At 36.0% G+C, this 22729-nt stretch overlaps 1 protein-coding gene across 2 annotated transcripts; it reads right to left on the reverse strand.

The window, feature by feature from the left end:
- Positions 1-1993: 1993 nt before the first annotated feature.
- On the reverse strand, positions 1994-12359 carry LOC126975201 (delta(14)-sterol reductase TM7SF2). Of its 2 annotated transcripts, XM_050822985.1 has the most exons (4): positions 10991-12359; positions 10494-10917; positions 10167-10407; positions 1994-2165 (listed from the first exon to the last, which is right to left on the reverse strand). In XM_050822985.1, the coding sequence occupies exons 1-4, from the start codon at positions 12236-12238 to the stop codon at positions 2138-2140; spliced, it is 1941 nt and encodes a 646-aa protein (XP_050678942.1). In that variant the 5' UTR covers positions 12239-12359; the 3' UTR covers positions 1994-2137. The 2 variants fall into 2 exon arrangements, with proteins under 2 accessions (XP_050678942.1, XP_050678941.1); XM_050822984.1 differs by lacking the exon at positions 1994-2165 and having other exon boundaries at positions 2430-10407.
- Positions 12360-22729: the final 10370 nt, after the last annotated feature.

Consider the following 22729-nt stretch of genomic DNA (forward strand, 5'->3'; position numbering starts at 1 on the left):
AACTAATGGCATCTTTCCAATCCCACTTCTGACCCCAATTGACACGGGGGTGGGTCAGGGATTGGAAATAATACTCCGCTTATAGGAACGAGTCTTTATTTGAGTTCACTTATTCAAAACTTGCACTTCGCCGGTCTGCCGCTGTTCCTCTTGTGGGCGGCGGTTTATTCAACGCGTCACACCGCACCGAACACTAAGTCTCTTCTAGCTTCTTCTTCACATGTATCACTTGGCACTTGTTACTACTTCTTCTTTTCCTCTTCTTTTTCCTTAACACTTTCGAGTCAGAACTAGAACTGGCGTAGGCCACGCTTAGTACGGCTTATATACCCCCGGATTCGTTCTATTTTGAAAATGATTCTCCCATTCCATCTTTAAATTTAAATTGTACTAGAAAATTATATAACTATTTTTATCCTGCTTACACATTTCCCATCCCTTTTTTTCTGTTCGATTTGATCCTGAACTTACTAGAAATTTCCTTTAACTTTACAAAACCCAAAAAATTCCATACACTGGTACCTACCAGTGTACCCGGGTTCAATACAGGTGTATTGAACCCGGGTCTACAGCGTCTAAAGTAAACACTTTTCCGCTGAGCTACGAGTATTGCTGACGGAGCTGTTGAAATTAACAATGTCTTGAAGTTTGACAACTCTCGTCATATACTTCGAAGCTTTGCTACGCAACAATATTTATATGTTAAATTTTAAGACCAAAACAAGCACAATAATCCTTAATTTGCTGTACTTACATCGCATGGTATCTTCTACATTTGTCATTGTGAAGTTTTCAATGGTTAAATCCACGGGAAAAGAACAAATAAACAATAAAATTGTTTGTTGAAACTTGTCGACAAAGTTTAAGCTGCAAAGTCAAGAAAAAGTGGGCCTTTAATTGACAGCCGATCCTGCCAAAAATATGTGTTACCAGTATACAAAAGTGGCCTAAGCGGTTTGGGCTACTTTTGCATTATTATCAGAGAAAATTATTAAAGTGCAAAAAGATCTTTGGCAACGCCATCTGTTGACGATAGGTTAAACAAGAGATAGGCCGGTTATGTACTAAATTTTAGCATATTTTAAATAATTTGTAGTACATAAGTCAGATTATGAAAAATTGATGGTTAGGCCGCATTTGCACTGACAGCCTCTTACACACATAGACACTTAGTCTGACAGGCTATTATAGCCTCCACATATAAACATAGTCGTGAAAGAAACAATTTCTGAGATGTACACCGGCTGTTTTCAAAATTTGATTCTGACTTTATTATTATAATAAGATTATCGACTAGCGTAATTTCTTAACCAGAAATTGTTGCTATGTTTAAATTGCAATTGGTAATCTGATGGTATGGAAAAAAATAGCTTTTTTTCCATACCATCAGATTACCAATGGAAAAAAAGCTATTTGGAAAAAAAGCATTTTTTTTCCATACCATCAGACCAAATCCCTGTAAAAATTTCTTGTTCTTCTTTCGGGTTGAAGGAAAATCTGGTGAACAGACTCTGAAGCACGCCACATACCACTGGCCATTCAATAAACATTCATTTCTGAGATCCATACCGGCTAGTTTCAAAGTATAGCTCTGTGTTTTATTAATTAATAGTCATCGCGTAACATAGTTAAACTGGAAATTGCAGACGTTTCAATTCAAATTGGTAATCCGATGGTGTCAAGGGAATCCTAAGGATAAAGACTGTTTCCCCTTGGTTGACGCCAGTAAAAATTCTGGCTTCGATCACACGTTTATGCAAGGTCTGGACCTGAAGCCATAAAGAAGGTTTAGATTGCGCATTAAAATAATTGGAGCGCCAACTTTGAGGTATAGGATGTGAGGTGGTATTCCTGGTGGCTCAAGAGTGTGAAGAAACTCTAGAGGATAATGCACTGCATCATCGACTTTCAATACAGGGTCTAAAGATTCATATTTTATTTGAACTAATTAAAAATATATTAATACTGTTGGCTGAGTCGTTTCTTGGAAAATAAAATAGCTCTTTCTCTCAGCCATGCGACGCAATTTACTCCAGATTGAAGGATACTTATTATTAATATTATAGATTCTGTCCGTTAAGGATCTCTTGCCCCTGATGTTGCGGATATCCAAAGACTGTTGCCGATCCATGTTCCATCACATGAATCTCTTGCACGTTTGCCCCCTATTATATAAAATAAGAAATGAGGACTGGTGGTACTTTTGTAAGGAACTGTGGTTATATAATATAATAAATTATCATCATATTATACTGAGACATTTAAGAGGGAGACACTCTAAAAACTGATCAAGTTGCAATCCATTTTAGATTATGTCTGTTTCATCTAGTTTTTATTATTAATTGTAGTTCCAGCGCTCAAAAAATTATACGCTGATGAATTAACTTTAAGTTTATTCCAATTGTGAGGTAAATAAATATTTCCCAAAATGTACAAAAAAGTCTTTATTTACAAATACGTAAGTCATAAAAATAGAAAAATAAGAATTGTCAGAATATGCTTGTATAAATTACAATTGCAATCTTATTTTTTGGTAAATTATTTTATTACATAAAGAAAGTTAATTTTAATACAATAAAGGCATAGCTTTCTAAAACATTAAAAACTAACACTTTGCCATGAAAACATGAACTTTTTTTTATTTAGACATCTAGGTTTCGTCTTGAGAAAGAGATCCTATGACATATTTATAATTAATTAGTACCTACCTACTCTCTGGTACTGACGGTTTCAGATCAGAACTTATTTCAGTTTTTAGGGAGCACAATTTGTAAAACCGTTCGTCATAAATATTTTATTAAATTAGGCGTTAATTTGCGGAAATCCATACTAATCAAATGTCCTGAGTTGTCTTAAGTGTTAATTCCGCTATGATCTGTCTTTGATCCCAGCGGGCCTACTATGAACTCTTATTGCGATTCAATTGACGACCTAAAATGAACTGCTTTACAGTTTACTATTTCAGACCACAACGTCATTTGAGCGATCCAATTTAGGTTGAATATAATCGCAAACGCAATCGAAAATCGAATCGCAAATCGATTCGAATTGAATCGCAAACTGTTTTAGTTCGTTCGTTCATTCGTACCATGACGTAAATTTCAACCTTAACTGGATAGCTTATATGTCAAAAGGAGCGATTCAAAAAAAGTTGCTACTTTTAAAAATAGTGAAAACATACAGAAAAGGAAAATGGAATTGATGAAAGATGAAATGAGGATACTTTATCGAACTTTTTTGTAAAACAAAATACTTTTGTTGAGGTAGGCGTGGCGTTACTTTGCGGAAATCCATAATTATACAAATGTTTTGAGTTTTCTTTAGTGTTAATTCCGCCAATATTTGTCTTTAAACAATTCGACATGCCTCTACACGAGATATTGACTCAGCAAACACTGGCACGACAGACCGCGGACCTCAGACAAATATCTTTCTTTCATTCTTCCCTAAGCGATTCAAACGCCATTCAGTAAAGGCACTTCATTGTACGAATCATAGTGATTCAGTTTAGGTATCTAAACTGAACTGCATCGGAATTGAATCGCTTATTAAAAGTTGATGATTCGCTAATAAAACCCTCAGAACTCCGGAAGGAGAGTGCCGCAGCACATCAAACGTTTTAGAGTTCGGCAAGTCAATCACTCGAGGCGAAACACGTGTCGAAGTGGTTATAATAGACCAACCGTAGCGGATATAAATAACTATTAGTGATTGAACCGAATACGCCGCGAACCGCGCTTTGTCTGCAGTGACAGTGAGTGGTCGTCTTGTTTATGTATCGCAATTAGCTACGTCTGAGTCTGGGCCGAACTTGAATAATATATAAATATTAGGGTTTAAAGTATGAAATTTCCGATTTGTACTGAAATATCTAAATTTGATGCCATCCAATAGGAAGGTCATTAATGCCTTTGCGATGAAACTGTGGTGATCTAGATTCGACAAAATGTGTAAAGGCATTTTGTACTGCCTCCTGAGAATAAAACTTTAATCACGTAGAAAATTCTCCAAATCACGAAAAAAATGGTAGTCCATGGGATCAAGGTCTGGCGAATACGGAGGATGGCGAATGGTTTCTAATTGCAGTTCCTGAAGAGTTAAAACGGTTTCTCGTGCTGTATGAGGTGTCGCGTTATCATGGTGAACATCGATAAGTCGGGGCTGTTTCACTGCTAGTTTTGCTATCAATGTTTTGTTTTATTTCCCATTTTTCATATTTTTTTATTTTATTGATTTGACGCAAATGAGTCAATATTGTTGGTAATGTAACGTTAAACCATGTCGCTAATTCCTGGGTAGTTTGGCTAGGATCGGCTTCCACCATCTCTTTCAATTCATTATTATTCACCTGTGTGGTCTTCCACGTGGTTCGTTCTTCAAGTCAAAGTTTTCATCAGCGAAAGCAGAAAGCGTTTAAACCAAAATCGCACGGTGCGTTCATTAGCAGTCCCCTCTCCAAACGCAATATTGATATATTGAGCTTTTTCTGCCGCGTTAGTTCCGCGACGAAAATCGTATTCAAATATCTCTCATATTTTTAAAGTATTCATCTTTCTTGTCTAAGTTGAATGAAAAAATAAATGAGAGTCGATAAGGTCGAGTCTTGTAATTGCAATTATCTGGTTATTGTTATTAACTCCATCTATCATCACTGTTTCGAACGACGACAGGCGTTATATTGTTCTTCTATTCTAAGTGCATATAAAAAAAAAAGATGGCGCTGGTAACTATTGAACTGTGTGAATAAGATGGCATTTTGTCAAACCGCCACTTTGTTCGGCGTGACGCGGCGTACACGCGGAGCGTAATATATATTTAATTCTGTGAATTGTGGTTTTTGGTAGATTTCTTCATAAAGAGAGTGATTATCTACCACGGTAAGTTATTTTTTACGTATTTGTTTCATTCCACGATAAAACTAGCCAAAGTTATGGGTTCAGTTACATTAAGCAGACTTAAAATCAAAAGTTAGTTTATTGCAACTATTTTGAAATTTTTAGGTTAGTTGCACTTATCTGACCGCTTTTGTACGAAGTGTGATACTGCTAGTGATGCGACAGTGAAAATGACTACTACGATAAAAATGTTTTATCGAAAGGGGGAAAGAGGTTTTTTATTTTATACCATACTTAGCAGTATTTAAATAGTTCGTTTATATATTTGTAACTTTTGGCTCTAGTGTCGCTCTTTCAAAATCTCCTTTGAGACAAGTATAAAAATTCTGATTCACTTAATTAGTAGTGAATAATAAATGATTTATTTTCACTTTGTCTTAGTATTTTATAATGGAATCCTGGGTACTTAGGTCACCTTGGTTTATTCAATGTACCTACCTACTATTGTACTACCAAAAATATTATTTACCTCTAAGACCTGTTTTCTAGTTTTTGAGTACCTTTTTATTTTATTTTGTAGATGCCACAATATAAGCGACACAAAGAGACGGAATACTCTTTAGACGATCTTATGGAAGCAGTTGAAAAAGTACGGGGGAAAAAATGAATAGCTACGAAGACTCTGTAAAATACGGAATACCGAGGTCAACCATTAATCACCGTCTATATGGAACACGTGGTGCCAAACAGCCAACGCCTGGCAGACCTACTGAATTGTCAAAAGAATGGGAAACTAAAGTAGCTTCTAACCTCCATGTGATGGAAAAATGTGGGTATCCGTTAACCCCCAACGAAGTAAAAATTTTGATATCTGAATATATTCGGAGGAACGGAATTGTTACGAGATTTAAAGATGACTATCCTGGGAAGGAATGGTTCAGATGATTTAAAAAACGAAACAAATTAAGTTTGAAAAAGCCGCAGTCTGTGGAAGTAGCTCGAAAAAAAGCATGTGATCCTTTCATACTTCACAATTATTTCGATATGTTAGAACGAACAATACAAGAGTGCTGTTTGTCTGACAAACCGCAATGTATATACAATTTAGATGAAACCAGCTTTTGTAGTGACCCCACCAAAACTAAAGTTATGGGTCTGGTAGGGTTTCCGACTACTAGAACGACAGGCTCTCCTGGAAGGAATAACACCACTGTGCTCTTAGCTACGAATGCACTTGGCAAAAAGATCCCCCCCTTAATTATATTTCAAGGAAAACATCTTTGGAGCGAGTGGCTATTTAAAAATGACAACATTAATACTGCTTACGCTGTCAGTCAGAAAGGGTGGATGGAGACCACCATTTTCGAACAATACCTCAAATCCGTTTTTTGCCAGCAATCGGAGCGGAACGACCAGTCTTATTGGTCTAAGATGGTCATAAGGCACATGTAGACTTGAGTGTCATAGAACTTCTAGTTGCCGAAAACATAACGGTTCTTAAACTGCCACCTCACTCATCCCATATACTGCAGCCATTAGACTGTAGTACAATGAAACCTATGAAAGACAAATGGGACAGCGAACTCGTGAAATGACAAAGACTTCATGTGGGAGCAAAACTCCCAACATCAGATTTTGCCAGAATTATAACTCATATATGGAATGATTTAAATCCAGTTATCAGTTATACGACTGTATTCCTTTAACTCGTAAACTCTGTTACAAAATACCAGTTAGAAGTCATGTACGCAATAATCAAACGCATAAACTTTTTGCTACTATAAAATGTCGTACAAATTCTGGCGAGCGCTCACCACTATGGAGAATGACACACTCATATAATGCGTGCTTTGGCAATATTGATATTTTTTCCACTCGTGTGGGCTCTTTCAAAAAGCTGGTCATGGATTATCTTAAGAAGAATATTACTATATTAGACTAAGCCTGTAGAATAATAACAATAAAACTAAACGAATATATTTTTTATATCTACACTTATATTCATACATGTAACTTTTGTAATTAAGTATTAATCAATAATTATGTGGTTGACGTAGTGGGTAGCATGTATAGTATTACTGTGTTATATTATTACTGATTTTTTTCTAAGCACTGCGTGCTACTGTTTGTTGACCCGAATAAATAAAATAAAATAAAATCATTCAAAATGGCTTTAAAGATACAATCCCAAAAGAAAAATTCGATAGTCTGACATGGTCAAGATGGGAAGAGCACCAGCAACGAAACAAACAGCCTCGTAACGATACTGATCACAACTGTGAAGAAAATGTTGAAGCCACACCAAAAAAGATAATAGTCAGAAAGAACATGACGTACCAACACTAATAAGTATGTGCCTTAAAACAATTAATAGTGAGATACAACGAATTCCAGATAAACCCAATAAGGCTATTACAAACATTACACGGGATATGGAGAAGAAAAATCTACGTACAAAAAATTATGCAAAGGCTCCAATAAATACGTACTCAGGTTCTCAGGTTACATTTCAAAACTGGGAGACTGTAAAGGACCCTAAAACGTTCATACTTTCACTTCCTAAGAATACCAACAGTCATTCTTGTAACGTTAAAGTATTGGACAATGTAGCAGTCCGCTTAAAAATAAATAAAAGTAAAGAAGAAGAACGGGTTTCATTCGAAGAGCTACTATTAAAAACGATTTCACGTAATGACATACCTAAAACTTCAAGGAAACGGATGAGTCAAGGAAGCGAAATATTAACATACAAAGATGCACTTCATCGTATGAAAAGTGAGAAGGAAAAAAAAGGATAAAGCAGAAGAAACTAAACGGCTAAAGAAACTGAAAAAAGCAAGTAATAATGAGAAGAAAAAGCCACCGATAAATAAGTCCAAATCAAAGAAAAATAAAAGGAAGAAGACCATAGAATCAGACAGTGAGAGCGATTGTTCTTATGCTTCAATAACATCTTCAGAAGATGAAAACTTTGAAAGATTTTTTCAAAATATTTTGCAAGACAGCATCGATGAAGATAAAATTTGTAGTCAAAGGACTCAAATCGAAATAAAAATAATAGAGAATTTAAGTTCGTCGAAAACGACATTTCCATAATAGAAAAAGTGATTTTATATTTGCCCAAGGCTGTGTTAAATAAACAAAATGATACAGTAATATTTCCTTATAAAGTAGAGATGTTTGAATGTAAATGATTTCCTATTTTATTATGTTACTTTTTGAGTATGCAAATATCTCTCAGATAGTAAGTATTAGAAATGTCTATGTGACTATAAGACTATTTTTTTATTGCACAGATAAGTAAAAATGGTTGTTACGATTGATTACGCTCAATATAAACATCTGACTGTATTCCCGACTTTTAGTTTTGCCACCATGCAAGTCGATAAAACCACAACATGGTTCCCAGCACTATTTGTAGGTAAATAGTTGCAATTCCCGTCCCATGGCTAAAAAGTGATTTTGTGCAAAATTTAACGTTATTACCAAGGCATAGATATCAAAACCTTATGAAATATCGAACAAGGCATATTTTTTCAATTTAACGGTGGCAGCGTCAGAAAAACTGCAAAAAAAGGGATTAGTTGCAATTATCCGCCTTGGCGGGTAATTGCAGCTATTTGTGCCTGTTAGGAATTTTAATGAAATAGTTTTTGATTCTTTACAGCTTTCCTATATCTATGACGATGATATTAATCTTTATAAAATTTACGAATCTTAAAAAAAATGCATTTTGCTTATGAATACAGAATTATCAAACAATGACGTAATGGCTCCAATATTTTTAGTTGCAATTACAAGACTCGACCTTAATCGATTGTTAAACATTTTTAAAACAAGTACTGCATAAGTACCATGTGAAGAATTTCACTCAAAAATCTCAAGCCATGAAGGTTGTATGTCAATTCGAAGTACCAATCACAATAAAATGGCAATTTCATACTTTAACCCCTATTTATTATTTGCAATTGTCAAAAGGCTTGTTTTATTAACAGTTTTTTTATTCTATTTTTTTCAATCAAAAGAATGTAAAATGAAGTTCGGCCCATCCCTAATATATATATAAATTAACACTTAAGACATCTCATTTAATCGTATGTGCTAAAATGTGCTATTTTAATGTCTGTCAGTCCTTTTGTCTTTAATATTATGACAGACAAGTAAATGAACATTTTAAACTCCTTAGTAACAACCCTACAACAGCATATTTCATTTCAGTATCTTAACTGTTATAAGATATTAAAACTACTGAGACTAAGAACATGCTTGCTTTGTCACACCCTTATTTCTTTTGGACTCTTTACAGCCAGAACAGATTTAACAACAGAAATTCATGCAAGCATATAACATATTGTATTGTATTATAAGTATATATAAACACAATATTTCTAAATGCCTTTGGTCACACTACAATCTAATTTTCTATAAAATATCATATAGTGTACACAGAACATACAGAACATATAGAGAAGATGATTCAAACATTATTTCATCACCAAATAATAAGATCAATTAAGAACCTATTGATAGTCAATTATTATTAATGTTTAATTAATTGAGCACGGAAGAGATTTTACTGAAAAATTTCAAAACAGAATAGATATTGAGTAAATATCAATATTTTAAAATACTTACAATGTAAGGATGAATTCACATGCAATAAATTGATCACACATAAATTATAAAATATTAAAACAAATATTATACCCGGTGGTATTTTATGGCAATAAACTAAGTCTAAAATATAATTTCTATGTAAATAAACCTCATTGTCTTAGTTTGAGATCTTATTATAAATCTACAATTGTATAAGTACTATATACTCTAAAAATAATTTAAAATAACTATTTTTTGTACTATGTACCAAGAGCATATAAATTGCAAAGTGGCATACATTGTATTCAAGTATAATTTTTTATTAGTGAATTAGAGATTCTAACCAATGATCTTCAGTACATAGTATGATAATGTTAACCTACCTATTTATTAGCATTGTGAGTATATTAAAAATATGAATTAACATATTAGGATCACATACAGACATTAAGCTAAGATCCATATTATGTAACAACTGCTTAAATTACAAACACTAAAAAAGTTTCAATTAAAATCCATTAAACTATTCCACACATTGTTCACATCCATTGAATGTCCCTAAGTAATGTGATGTAGATCATTAACATTACTACAAAACTTTAAGTATTATTGCAACTGCTGCATCAAATTGAGTAGTAAAAAACACTTTTAAAAATACATTGTTTTGTTTGATATGAAATTAGACTACTTCAGAGTATTTTTGGTATTAAAGCAGAAGGTACTCGTTTACAATACCTTTTCCACGCAGCACCATATCTCCTACCACATCTGACATGGTCCCTCCAGCACCGATGCAATAATACTAATATAGTAATCAAAGCTGGACTTGCAGCTACAATTTGAGATGAAAGAATGCCTGGTAATGCGAGAGCAATATGAATCAGAATGTCCCCTGCATAGTTGGGATGTCTGACAATACCCCACATGTTGGATATAATTAGCTTTTTTCCATGGAATGTTGGCATGAAATCCACATCTAAAATGAAAAAGAATAAATTTACATTTAAAAGAGCAATTGAACTAGTTACCTTTCATGTTACAATGTATAATAAGTATACTTACGTGCCAAACTGGCTTGCAGAGGGTTGTTTCTGAACTCATACTTTATATTATTACTAGTCACCATTATTAACAATCCTAGAGTGAATGCAGCACAGGCCATCCATAAAACACTATTTTTTAAGACCAATTGTGACTCAATAACATATTTTGATATTGTTGTAAAATAAAATGGATACAGTGCACTAGCTACGAGTTGTAGATAGCCGAGCCCTTCAGACTGCCAGTAAAATGTTGATACAACTGTATGCTCGTACACTACAAAGTAAAGAATGTAACACATTTGCATAAGTGTAAAGTATAGTGTTGTTGGATTCCATTGTACTTTGTCAAGTAAAGCTTTATAGTTAGTCCACAAATATTTTTTATCATCCTGGTCCTGTATTATAACAAAGCTTTGTACGAACATAATTGTCAAGAGTACAATCTGAAACAAATAAAATAAATATTCATCTATATGCCCTCTTTATACATGAAATGATGCCAAACAATTTACTTACAGTGCTGATATTGCAGACTCTATACAACCACAACTTTATATTAAACTTCTTTATTTGTGGTTGGATCTCACGGCCAATAAAGAAATCATTTAATACATATCCTGTCTTTGCATAAGGGTTTAGAAAACTTTCAGATATCTTTCTGCCCTTCACATACAATAGAAATGCTAATAGCATGCTCACCAGATATGAGGCTACACCGAGCTTAGTGTAATTCATAAAATGATTCAATTTTACAAATTTATAGAAATCCAACACAAAAACCCCGACCAATGTTACAACACATGAAAACAATGCATTGAAACAATATCTTTTTCCACACTCATCTACAGCTTTGATACCAAATACTGGGATGCCCAGTATAATTGCTTGCATCAAATATTGGCTCAACACAATAACAAACTCTTGCCCACCAAACCATGATTCTATAGATTTAAACTCATTTGATATGAATATATCTTTAAATTTGCAAGTTCTTGAACAAGTTATCAAAATGGCAAATATGGTTAATGGTATCAAAAACATTAGCAAGAATGAGCTAATATGGCCACCAAACTCTCGGTTTACATTAATTTCATGAAAATTGGCAGGTTGAGGTGTTGACAATTTCCGTGCCACAGATATAGACCTCTCCTTTAATGCTTGAATTTCGGGTTCATCATCAGAATATGTATCAATAGATTTACTTATAGATTCACTCAGGGATTTACTAACGCTTCGAGTTACTTCTGGAATCTTGCCTATACTAGAAGAGCTAAGCCTACTAGACCTACGTTGCGGTAAATTCTCCATATAACGACGGTTTCGCAAACCATCAGTTGCGTCATAGCCTTTTATGTTATCCTCCTTCGCTAGTATTGTTGTAGGAATGTCTGTTAAAGAATATTCTGCACGCTTAGCGCGTGTACTTCGGAATATTTCAAACTTAGCAGTCATATCTTCTAAACGGACTGAGATATCCTTATTTAAGGCGGGCCGTTTTGCAGGAGATTTAGGAATAGGCTTTTCCTTGGAGTTGTCACTTTCCTTAACCGTTCTGGATGGTGATTTACGAGCAGGATACTTAGAAGCTGACTTCCTACTGGGAGATTTTCTGGATGGCGACTGGCTAGCAGCATTGCGCTCTACTGAACTCTTCCGATTTCTGGCGGGAGAACGATTCCGTGGCTTCTGATTACGTGAAGGACTACTATTTTCATTCACAATGCTCGACCGCAAGCGTCCGCTTCTAGTGGACATTGTAAACATACACAGACAACTATCACTACTGAGTACTGGGTCTGACTATACGACCAACATTCAACAACTATAAATTATAATTATAAATAGCAATTATCAACAAACTTCAGAAGAGCGTCATCAGAGCGTCAACCCGTCAACGGCGACGCTAGAATAATTTTAAAAATGATGCCATCTCATTGGCTATTTGAAGTGACCTACCGGATTCCATTTTACACCGGATGTGTTATTTTGTCTCGTTCTATTCTTGAGATAGGTAGATGTGTACGTTTGTTAACATAGACCAAGTATAGTAAGTAACTAGACATCGGTGTGGCATGGCCAACATGAGACAGATAATATAATAGCAATAACTTCGTAGTGGTATTAAATAAAATGATGTATTATACTATTTTGTAAACTGTACGAACTGCGCATTTTTCTTTAATTTTTTTTAAATATTTTTTCTGAGCGCTGGAGAGCTGTCCCGTGCGGGGTTCAAGGATTATCCATTCTTTCTGGGACACCATGTATATTAAGACTAGCTGACCCGGCAAACGTTGTTTTGCCATATAAAGTATAATTCACGCGATAGTTTTATAAGTAATAAAATATTGCCTATAATAATAATAGCCTGTACATCATTTTGTTCTATTGTCAAAAGTTTTTGCAGCGCACGCATAATAGGTTTTCGATTTTACACCTTGTGTTACAAAATAGCAATTTTATTACGGATCCCTAATTTTGAAAAAAAAACATAGCCTATAGCTTTCCTCGATAAATGGACTACCCAACACTGAAAGAATCATTCAAATCGGACCAGTAGTACCAGAGATTAGCGCGTTCAAACAAACAAACAAACACTGCAGCTTTATAATATTAGTATAGATATATTTTTATATCTAGAAATCGAATGTAAAAACTGAAAGTAAAACACTAATAATTATAAAATAGAACAGAATTTTATCGAACCGAAAAATGTTGCACACGTAATAATCACAATGTTTTGAGTCAATATGCAATCTGTGAAATTAAATTAATAAGGTTGTGTGAAAAACTGTTGATAAATTTTATTAGTATAGATAATATAACACAAGTGTTCTTTCACTATCACTTTTACATCGTAAAACACAACATTGCACCATATTTCCTTCGATTCTGCTTAAAATTGTCACTGATGTTGAATAAATAGTGGATATTTCACACGTTTCACAAGTTTTCTGTGCAGCGCTGTCAAGTTTGTTTAGCACACCGGGTGTGCTGAACTTGAAAAAACGGCACGCATGGCGAAACAAATATCTAATCACTCAATCTCATTTCTTTACATAAGACTCGCATAAGTTTTTCTTTTTCTCGTTTGAGTGAGACGGAATCTATCAATTAGTCTAGTTACTATACTTGGTCTATGTTTGTTAACAATATTCTAGCCCCTCGTTTACACCAAGAAACAAGTCCAAAACTTGTATTATACAAAACTCGTATTATACGAAACTTGTAGAATACTTGTCACAACACATTTATTTGTTTTTAACATGTATTGCAATTGTCTGAAATATTCTTGCGTTCACACTGTGTTGCCAACAAGTTTTTATATAGTCCGATACATTGACAGCCTTCACACCAACATAAAACATACACGTTTTTAACAAGTGTTGTTAATTTTATTGAAGTTTATGTATAATACTTATTAAAAACAAGTTTTATACTTTATCCATTCTTGGTGGATAAAGTTTTAAACATTTACCGGACATACCGTTTCTTTTTAGTGGAAAAGAAGAAGATAAATGGAGTGGTCAAAGACATGGACTTTAATAGCAATATTTGTCTAGGCTTATATTAAGATATTCTTTCGATACTTTTATAATCGTCTCGCAAGCATGAGTAATGCATTAAGGCGCTATAGTCCTAAAAAGTAACATTTTTAAAAATCTTCTTAAAATACTTCTACAAATACTACGGTTCAATTTTTTGACATGTTTATCTTCATTTCTTTATCTAAATTATCGCTGTTTCGAAAACACGATTACGAAAAAAAATCTCGATAGATTTATTTTTTGAAAAATAGTCTTTATTATTTGAATTCTTTATATTATCATAAAACTATGATAGCTATAAACACAAAACTTATTTTATTCGATAGTTTATTAGTATTTATAAGTTTTCACTGTGGGATTTATCAATACGCTTTGTGAATTATTTCATATTAATTTTTTTCGTACGACGCGACGCCTTGGATGCATGCTCGCTCAAGCCAGCAGTACGCCCGTGACCACTGTCAAGGAAAGTACTGTGTTCGTGTCTCTCGGGCTCACATTACGTAAGATTTTAGCAAACAAGTACAAAGCAGGAATCATAGTAAAAAAATAATGATGATGCGAGTTACGCAGGCCCAACACGGCTAAACCTGCATATGTTGCCACCCCGTACCCCGACGTAGTGCTGATCGAGCACCCATTGTCTTTTACATTTCTTTAGTTTAATTATAATATTGTTTAATCAGTCTTGTTTCAATTTACCTATGAGTAACATTAAATATTGTTAAATAAAGTGCTTTTTTTTAAAAACTCAATTCCCGACGATCGATACATAACTGGCGCAGTCGAGTAGTCTCGCGGTAGCTTCTTTTCGTCGGTATAAAATCTTCCGAGAGTAAAGTAGCTGTGGTTTTCGAGCCGCTTAACCGCAAGAATTAAAGAACCTCGTCGGTCGTTGGGACATCATCATCAACGCGCACGGAGACCCGGAACATTGGGAATTCACGCGCTGGGCAAGACTCGACAGCAGATGCAGATGCTGATTTGGTGAGTACTCTCGCTATTCAAGTATCCTGCTATATCTACTGTCCTAGTATTATATATATTTTATTATAAAAGAACGTTGCGTACAGCTAATATCGCTAAATAGCGGTTTATACTTACTTAGTGACAAGAAAGGTGTATCTAGGTGATAATTACCGAGTATTAGAACAATAGTGTAATCCGAAACGCAATGTCTTTCAGTGAATGTGATAAGGATTTTAAATTCCTTGCCGATTTATTACCACGGTATGATGGCAACCCAAAGTTATTAAACTTTTATATTAGAGAAGTAGAGAATATTATACAACTTTTAAGTGAACCCTCCCGGGTTCACCCGGCATTTATATGTTTAATAAAAAGTAAGTTAGGAGGTGTCGCTATTGATGCGATAGCCTACGAAGAGTCGTTAATAACGTGGGAATCCATTAAAAACGCTCTAATTAGACGTTTAGGAAAACCGCGCAACGAAATCCAGGTGATGCAAGAGCTCACGCGGACCCGTAGGAATAAATACGAAGATGCGGAGACATTTGGCAAACGACTCCGTGAGTTGTTAGATACCCTGTACTCGGTCGGTAAACACGGTGACCGTTCGTACTATGAGAAAATGCTTATAGAGCAATATACTAATCAATTAGATATCAATGTTTCGTTAGGAGTTAGAATAAGTAAACCGTTAACATTAGAGTCAGCAATTATGGCAGCAAGGCAGGAAGAGGCTAGGCTCGTGCACAGTAAACCTTTTTATAACGGGTCACCTAGTTCCCATTTTAAGCAAAAGGATGCCCCTAGAGTTTCGCAACAGCGAAATATTCCATCAAGGAATTTTATAGGGACGCAACCTCAGCACCACCAGCCTTCTAATATCGTAAATCGTCAAAATATGTCTATACCCCCTACACCTAATTTTAAGAGAAACTTAGGTAATTTTAGGAATAATAACAGCGCGAGTTTTAGGCAATTTAATGTACCTCAAAAACAGGTAACACCTAAAATAAGTTCCGATGTTACTATGCGGTCCGTAAGAAAACCGGATACGCCCCAGTATGCTGCTCAGAACGTTTTCTATACTCAAGGTCAACCAGTATTATATGGCAATGAACGCCATAGCAACTACAATGAAGGTGAGTACCCATATCATGTAGTACAGGAACCTGAAGAGGAGTACCTGCATCTTCCTCAAACCCAGAACATGCCAGACCAGAACTAGTGAAAATAAACTTGTTGGTCAGGGATGACCTCCCCTACGTAGAAATAGATTTAAGCTTACTAATTATATTAGATAGATTAGAAATTTTAGAAGGCGCAATGATGTTTGCGCAAATAGGAGTAATGCACCCTAGTATTATAAGTCCATACAACCTTTTAAATGAAATTTCAATAATTCATAAAAAAACATAAGTTTTTGCCAGTAGCAGATATAAGTTTAAATAAGATTCATGAGTTGGAAAAATCTATAAAAGTAAAATCATATAGTACGGAACATTCTTTGACTTTTATCTTAGAAATCCCTTCCATTGATTCTAATATATATGACCTCATCCACATGCACTCCATCCCTAACTCGTCAAACCTAGCTATTATTCCAAAATCCAAATACCTAGCACTTGGTAGCGATGAGTACGAATACCTGGAAGGCAAATGCAGAACAATCAACGGGAACACGCAGCTCTGCGAGATGTCCAACACAGCATCCACGAGAGCATCGGAAGATTGTATTATATCGCGAATTCAACACCGCACGTCAAACAGTACATACGCGAAAATGCAGATTAATAAAAGTATAGTGCAGAGGATCAAGGACAATACTTGGATAATTGTGCTGAGAGAAGAAGCAGTCATCCACATCAAGTGTTTAACAAAATCTACATACAAAAAGGCTTCAGGTACATTCCTACTTACCCTTACAGAGGAATGCCAAGTTGAGATACTGAATAAAACATTGAACTCAAACCGCAAAGAAATTACATTTAATGAAGTTGTTCCACTGCCTAAAAATATTGAGTGTACCAGTACAGTATCATATAAAATTGAAAAATATAGAACTGGACAACCTGCAGCACCTTCTGGAGACAGCCCAAGAAATATCTGTGACAGAGGAACCACACTGGACCACCATGATGGCAACACCAAGTTGGACTACCCTTATCCTATATGGCTTGCTGATTGCTGTTGGAGTCACAAGGATCATTAGCTGGAGGAAGTCGCATGCAGCCAAGGACACCGCTGTACAACACAGTGAGGACACTGTGGGAAGCTGCCGGGTCAGCTTCCAGCATAAGGAGTTACGCAGGCCCAACACGGCTAAACCTGCATACGTTGCCACCCCGTACCCCGACGTAGTGCTGATCGAGCACCTATTGTCTTTTACATTTCTTTAGTTTAATTATAATATTGTTTCATCAGTCTTGTTCCAATTTACCTTTTTTTTAAAAACTCAATTCGCGACGCCCGATACATAACTTGCGACAGCGTATTTGTTGAAATATATAGGTAAATGTAAGTCGGAAAGTACTAAAATAAAATTTACGTAATATTATTTTGAATATTATGCCACGTGGGATTTTTGTATATATGTATTTTAGAGAGTTAGAGTGCAATCCGTGCGTCTGTGCCGTATACAATATTGAAGAATGCGCCAAGCTTTTTCCTGTTGGATCGTCGTTGCGCCGTAAACAGTAGCACAGTGAAGCTCCGTGTTTCTTTCAAATTTAAAATTGTTTTAATCCAATATCAGAACAAAAAAACTGTATATATATGATCATAACAACTCAATTAACCCTGTACAATAAGTTATTTTAACAAATAGTAAATATTCTGGTTAGTTTTATGAAAACAATTTTGTGAGTGCGTTTCGCAGTAAATTGACCATAGTTTGGTGCAACGGTTATCCCGTTTATTACAATAAATATATTTAAAAGTGGTGTGAAGATATAATCCGACGCTGTGGACGGGAATATATTCAAAGATAAGTACCTAAAATAAGAGATCAAATATTATTTTTAACTAAACAAAAGTACCTACTGTTGGTTGCAATAATTCATGTGTCCTTCATTTCACACAGCTAAATGATACATTTTATGCAGCGTGATAGATTTTATGCAATACCGAACGCCGTTTTCAAAGTTTATGTCACGATCCTCGTGGCGTTGCACACAATTGGAGCGTTTATCAGAGCCGTACTTCTAGTGGAACCGAGACCGATTCCCATCCGCAATTGTAATTTAAATATTTAAAATTTTTATTTGTGTTATTGTTACAATTAATTGTGATTCATATTTATAAATGTTTACTGGTTGAAAGTGTACGAAACTGTCGTCTGTTCTGCTGACTTCAAAAGTATAGGCAACCAATATAACTACGCGAAGCGGGGTATGCGCGCGCACTCATCAAACTAAAGTTAACTTTACACATACATACTTAATTATAATTTACTAGCTGACCCGGCAAACGTTGTTTTGCCATATAAAGTATAATTCACGCGATAGTTTTATAAGTAATAAAATATTGCCTATATTATAGCCTGTACATCATTTTGTTCTATTGTCAATAGTTTTTGCAGCGCACGCAAAAATAGGTTTTCGATTTTACACCTTGTGTTACAAAATAGCAATTTTATTACGGATCTCTAATTTTTGACTTGCCTTCCTCGATAAATGGACTACCCAACACTGAAAGAATCATTCAAATCGGACCAGTAGTACCAGAGATTAGCGCGTTCAAACAAACAAACAAACACTGCAGCTTTATAATATTATATAGTATAGATGTGCAATACTCCTTTAGGTGACGTGACGATATTAATACTGTTCTATTAATTTACATTGCTGTTCATATAAGCAGTGAATAACTACTATGATTATTTTAGAGTGTACTAAGTGCGTTTACTACAGGTAAAAATGAAGAGGACAGGGCGTGATGGAAAATCTCTTGTAACATGTTTTACATGTAAATCTAGTGTGGAGTCACAAGACACTCTTCTCTGTGTCTTATGTAACAATAGATATGAATTTGATTGTGCAGGATCCTCTGAAAAACTACATCGGTTAATGTCTAATGATAAAAAAGGTCCTGGATGTGTAAACATTGTATACATAAACCACTCGTCAATAATTGAGCAGCTACCTCCGATTCTGACAATCTGAATATAACCCTAAGAAAAAAGCAACCACTGGATAATGAAAATAGAATCCGAACCAAAAATGAGGTCACCTTATCGGAAATAAGCGATTCTCGGAATATTGAAATCCTTTTATCTGAAACAAACACTAACTATCGATGTAGTCTAGATGACTCACAAGACCTAACAGATGACGATACACTTGATGAATATCAGATCTCGAGTTTATCATTAAATATGCTAGACACAAATCAAAGAATTAAACAACTCCAAGATAAACTACAAAGTACACAGGTTGAATTAGAAAACTCGATTTTAGAAAACAACGACTTGAAAAAGCAAATTAGTAAATTAATCATGGAAGTTCACTTCCTTAAAAACTTAAGTCACCCTTATCTGTTAAAAAACAATACAGTGAGTAGTCCATCGTTAAATAATAAGCGGGCATCAAAAAATTATCATAGACATTATGTTACATTTACCCCACCCAGCCACGCTCGTCAGAATAATGTAAATACTGACCATTTCATTGATGCTAGTGCCAAAATAATGCAACTAGAAAAAAAAATCATTGACCTTAAGCTGAATCTTGAAACTGCAAATAAGGAAATTGAAGGTTTAAATAAACAGCTGAGTATATTAGATAATCAGGTCACCCAGACAGCCCCATTATCAAAACTGTGTTCTTCCACTAGTGTTAGAACACAAAAAGAAACCACAAATCTTAGAATCCATATTCCAAAATTGTCATACATGGAACGCAGAAATGCTCTGGTCTTTCTTCAGCATTATTGTACTTGTAGCTGTACCTACAACCAATAACATCAATTAATGCAAATGTCTAATATCTAACTTGTAACGTAGCATTATAGATCGTAGAAATAGTAATCGTGCATAATAACTGTAATAAGCGTATGCCGAAAGATTCGTTCTGACAAGAACATTTTATTTTATATAACGTAATATTAGCTCTGACAAGAACATTTTATTTTGTATAACGTAATATTAGCTCTGATAAGAATCATTTCATAATGCTGTACATTAACTCATAGAATCATACAGATCACCAGTAGTCAGCTCAGTGAAGTTTCAAGCATCGTACTTTCTCTCGACGACCGCAGATATACTCACGTGATCAGTCATATGCTCCGCGTTACACAACCGCACAGCAAGGCCGAGCGTCCTCGAATGACGCGGGACTCGGGCGTCGATCGCTATTCATGCAATTTTAATCAATGAGCAATAGCGTAGGTGCGGAATGCTCATTGACATCATATGATCGAGGTTCGATGCGAGTTTACACAAACTGCGATAGCATAAGTTTTAGAGCGAGATAGAACACATAATATTATTCTCAATTCTTATTGAATGAAACATTTTACTATTGGTTAAAATGTAAGCTCTAGTATTGGTGTGTATTTTCTGAACTTGTAAATATATTTTAAGTAACGATTGTAATTGGGTAATTAGTTTTAAGGATTTTGTATATATATCGTGTAACCTTTTAATAAATCATATCTTCCATATATCTTCCACATATTCCTCACAGTCAAGCAGTTGTTTTATTTAATCGCCAAACGCTCAGTCTCTAAAGTGGTGACCCCGAACAAGAACGCCGACGGAAGGAAGCCAGGAAGTCCGAACAAGAACACCGACGGAACCAACGACACCGAACCTCTGCCCGGCTACACATTGAAGAACGGCTTCACCAGCTCGCCGAAACGACGAATTCCTGTTCGACGAATCTCTGCTCGAGGAATATCAACCCAACGAAGAAATGGAAGACGCAAACCAGGCTCAGCCACTCCCAGCGCCAACCGAGACAGAAATCTCCAGCATTTCACTGTCGATGCGCATACCACCATTTTGGCGGGAAAATCCGCGATTGTGGTATCACAGCTTTGAAGCCGCCACCGATGATCTCAAGAGTAGTCAAGCCCAGCTGACACAGATGGTGCTCGTCCAATTAGAAAAGGCTGACATCGAACAAATCTTTTACCAGTGGGAGGCTCCTTTGCACAGGATGCCGGCTAGATTATGGGTACTACAACGGCGCCTATTTCTGCAGTGAAGCAGTAATGTGTAAGCATTACTGTGTTTCGGTCTGAAGGGCGCCGTAGCTAGTGAAATTACTGGGCAAATGAGACTTAATATCTTGTCTCAAGGTGACAGGCGCAGTTGTTATGCCGCTCAGAATTTTTGGGGGTTTCAAGAATCCTGAGCGGCACTGCATTGTAATGGGCAGGGCGTATTAGTTACCATCAGCTGAACGTCCTGCTCGTCTTGTCCCTTATTTTCATAAAAAAATTCCTATTTAACATACCGAGAGACAAACAATATTCAGCAATCAAGGAACGTCTCATATCGGTGTATGAAGAATCCGACAGCCGCAAGTTCCAGAAGCTACTCGCCGAGATGGAGCTTGGAGACCAGAAGCCTTCACAGCTACTGCGACGCATGCGTAACCTTGCAAGGGACAAGGTTACCGACTCCACCCTCCGCATGATGTGGAGTAAGCTGCTGCCAGCCCACATCCGCTCCGTGCTCGCCGTCAGCGAGTCATTCAGCGCGAAGTCCACGCTGGAGGAACTAGCGTTGCTTGCTGACACGATGATGGAGCAAATCCAGGAGGTAGCAGCCGTCTCCAGCCAGCCACCAGCCGTCTCCAGCCAGCCACCAGCATCAGGTCCAGAATCATCGACGTCAAATCAGGTAGATCACACACAATTCCTTATTAACGAGATACGAAAACTATCACTAGAAGTCGCCGAACTCAAGTCAAGGCCATCTCAACACTATCATCGCCACCGATTTCGCTCGTCATCTCGCAATAGGATTTCGTCACAACACCGTTCCCGCACACTCAATAGCTCACCAACACTTTACTGCTATTACCATCGCCGATTTGGTAGTGAAACACGACGTTGTACTACGCCCTGCAGCTTCAAGAAAGAGCCATCGGGAAACTAGAACGGACGTTAGCTGCGGCGGAACCCGGCGTCCTTCACACTTCATACCGCCTTTTTGTCACAGACAAGAAAACAAAGATGTCATTCTTAGTAGATACCGGTGCTAATATATCCGTCCTACCAAGAAAAATAGGCCTGAAAGCAACGCCCCTACCATTTAAATTGTACGCTGCAAACAACACAACAATTTCAACTTATGATGAGAAAACATTAGAACTCGATCTCAACCTCCGTCGACCATACAAGTGGAAGTTTATTGTAGCTGACGTCACGAAACCAATATTAGGTGCCGATTTTCTCAACCACCATCAACTTATCGTAAACATAAAAAATCGAAGATTAATTGATGCCGTCACAAGTCTTAAAATTAACGCACCAATAATGTCAACGACTTCACCCACAATACGAAGTATCGATATACAGGCCCCGTACCACGCGATACTCGCCGAATTCCCCGGTACCACGAGATTAACATCGATGCAATTATCGCCAAAAATTAACGTGGAACATTATATTGAAACACAAGGACCTCCGTTACATTGCCGTGCTCGTCCCATTCCACCTCATCGTTATGAAATAGTGAAGAAAGAATTCGAAAACATGATGCAACAAGGACTCTGCAGACCAAGTAAAA

Source organism: Leptidea sinapis, chromosome 35, assembly GCF_905404315.1.
Source record: "Leptidea sinapis chromosome 35, ilLepSina1.1, whole genome shotgun sequence".
In the NCBI taxonomy this organism is placed as follows: Eukaryota; Metazoa; Arthropoda; class Insecta; order Lepidoptera; family Pieridae; genus Leptidea; species Leptidea sinapis.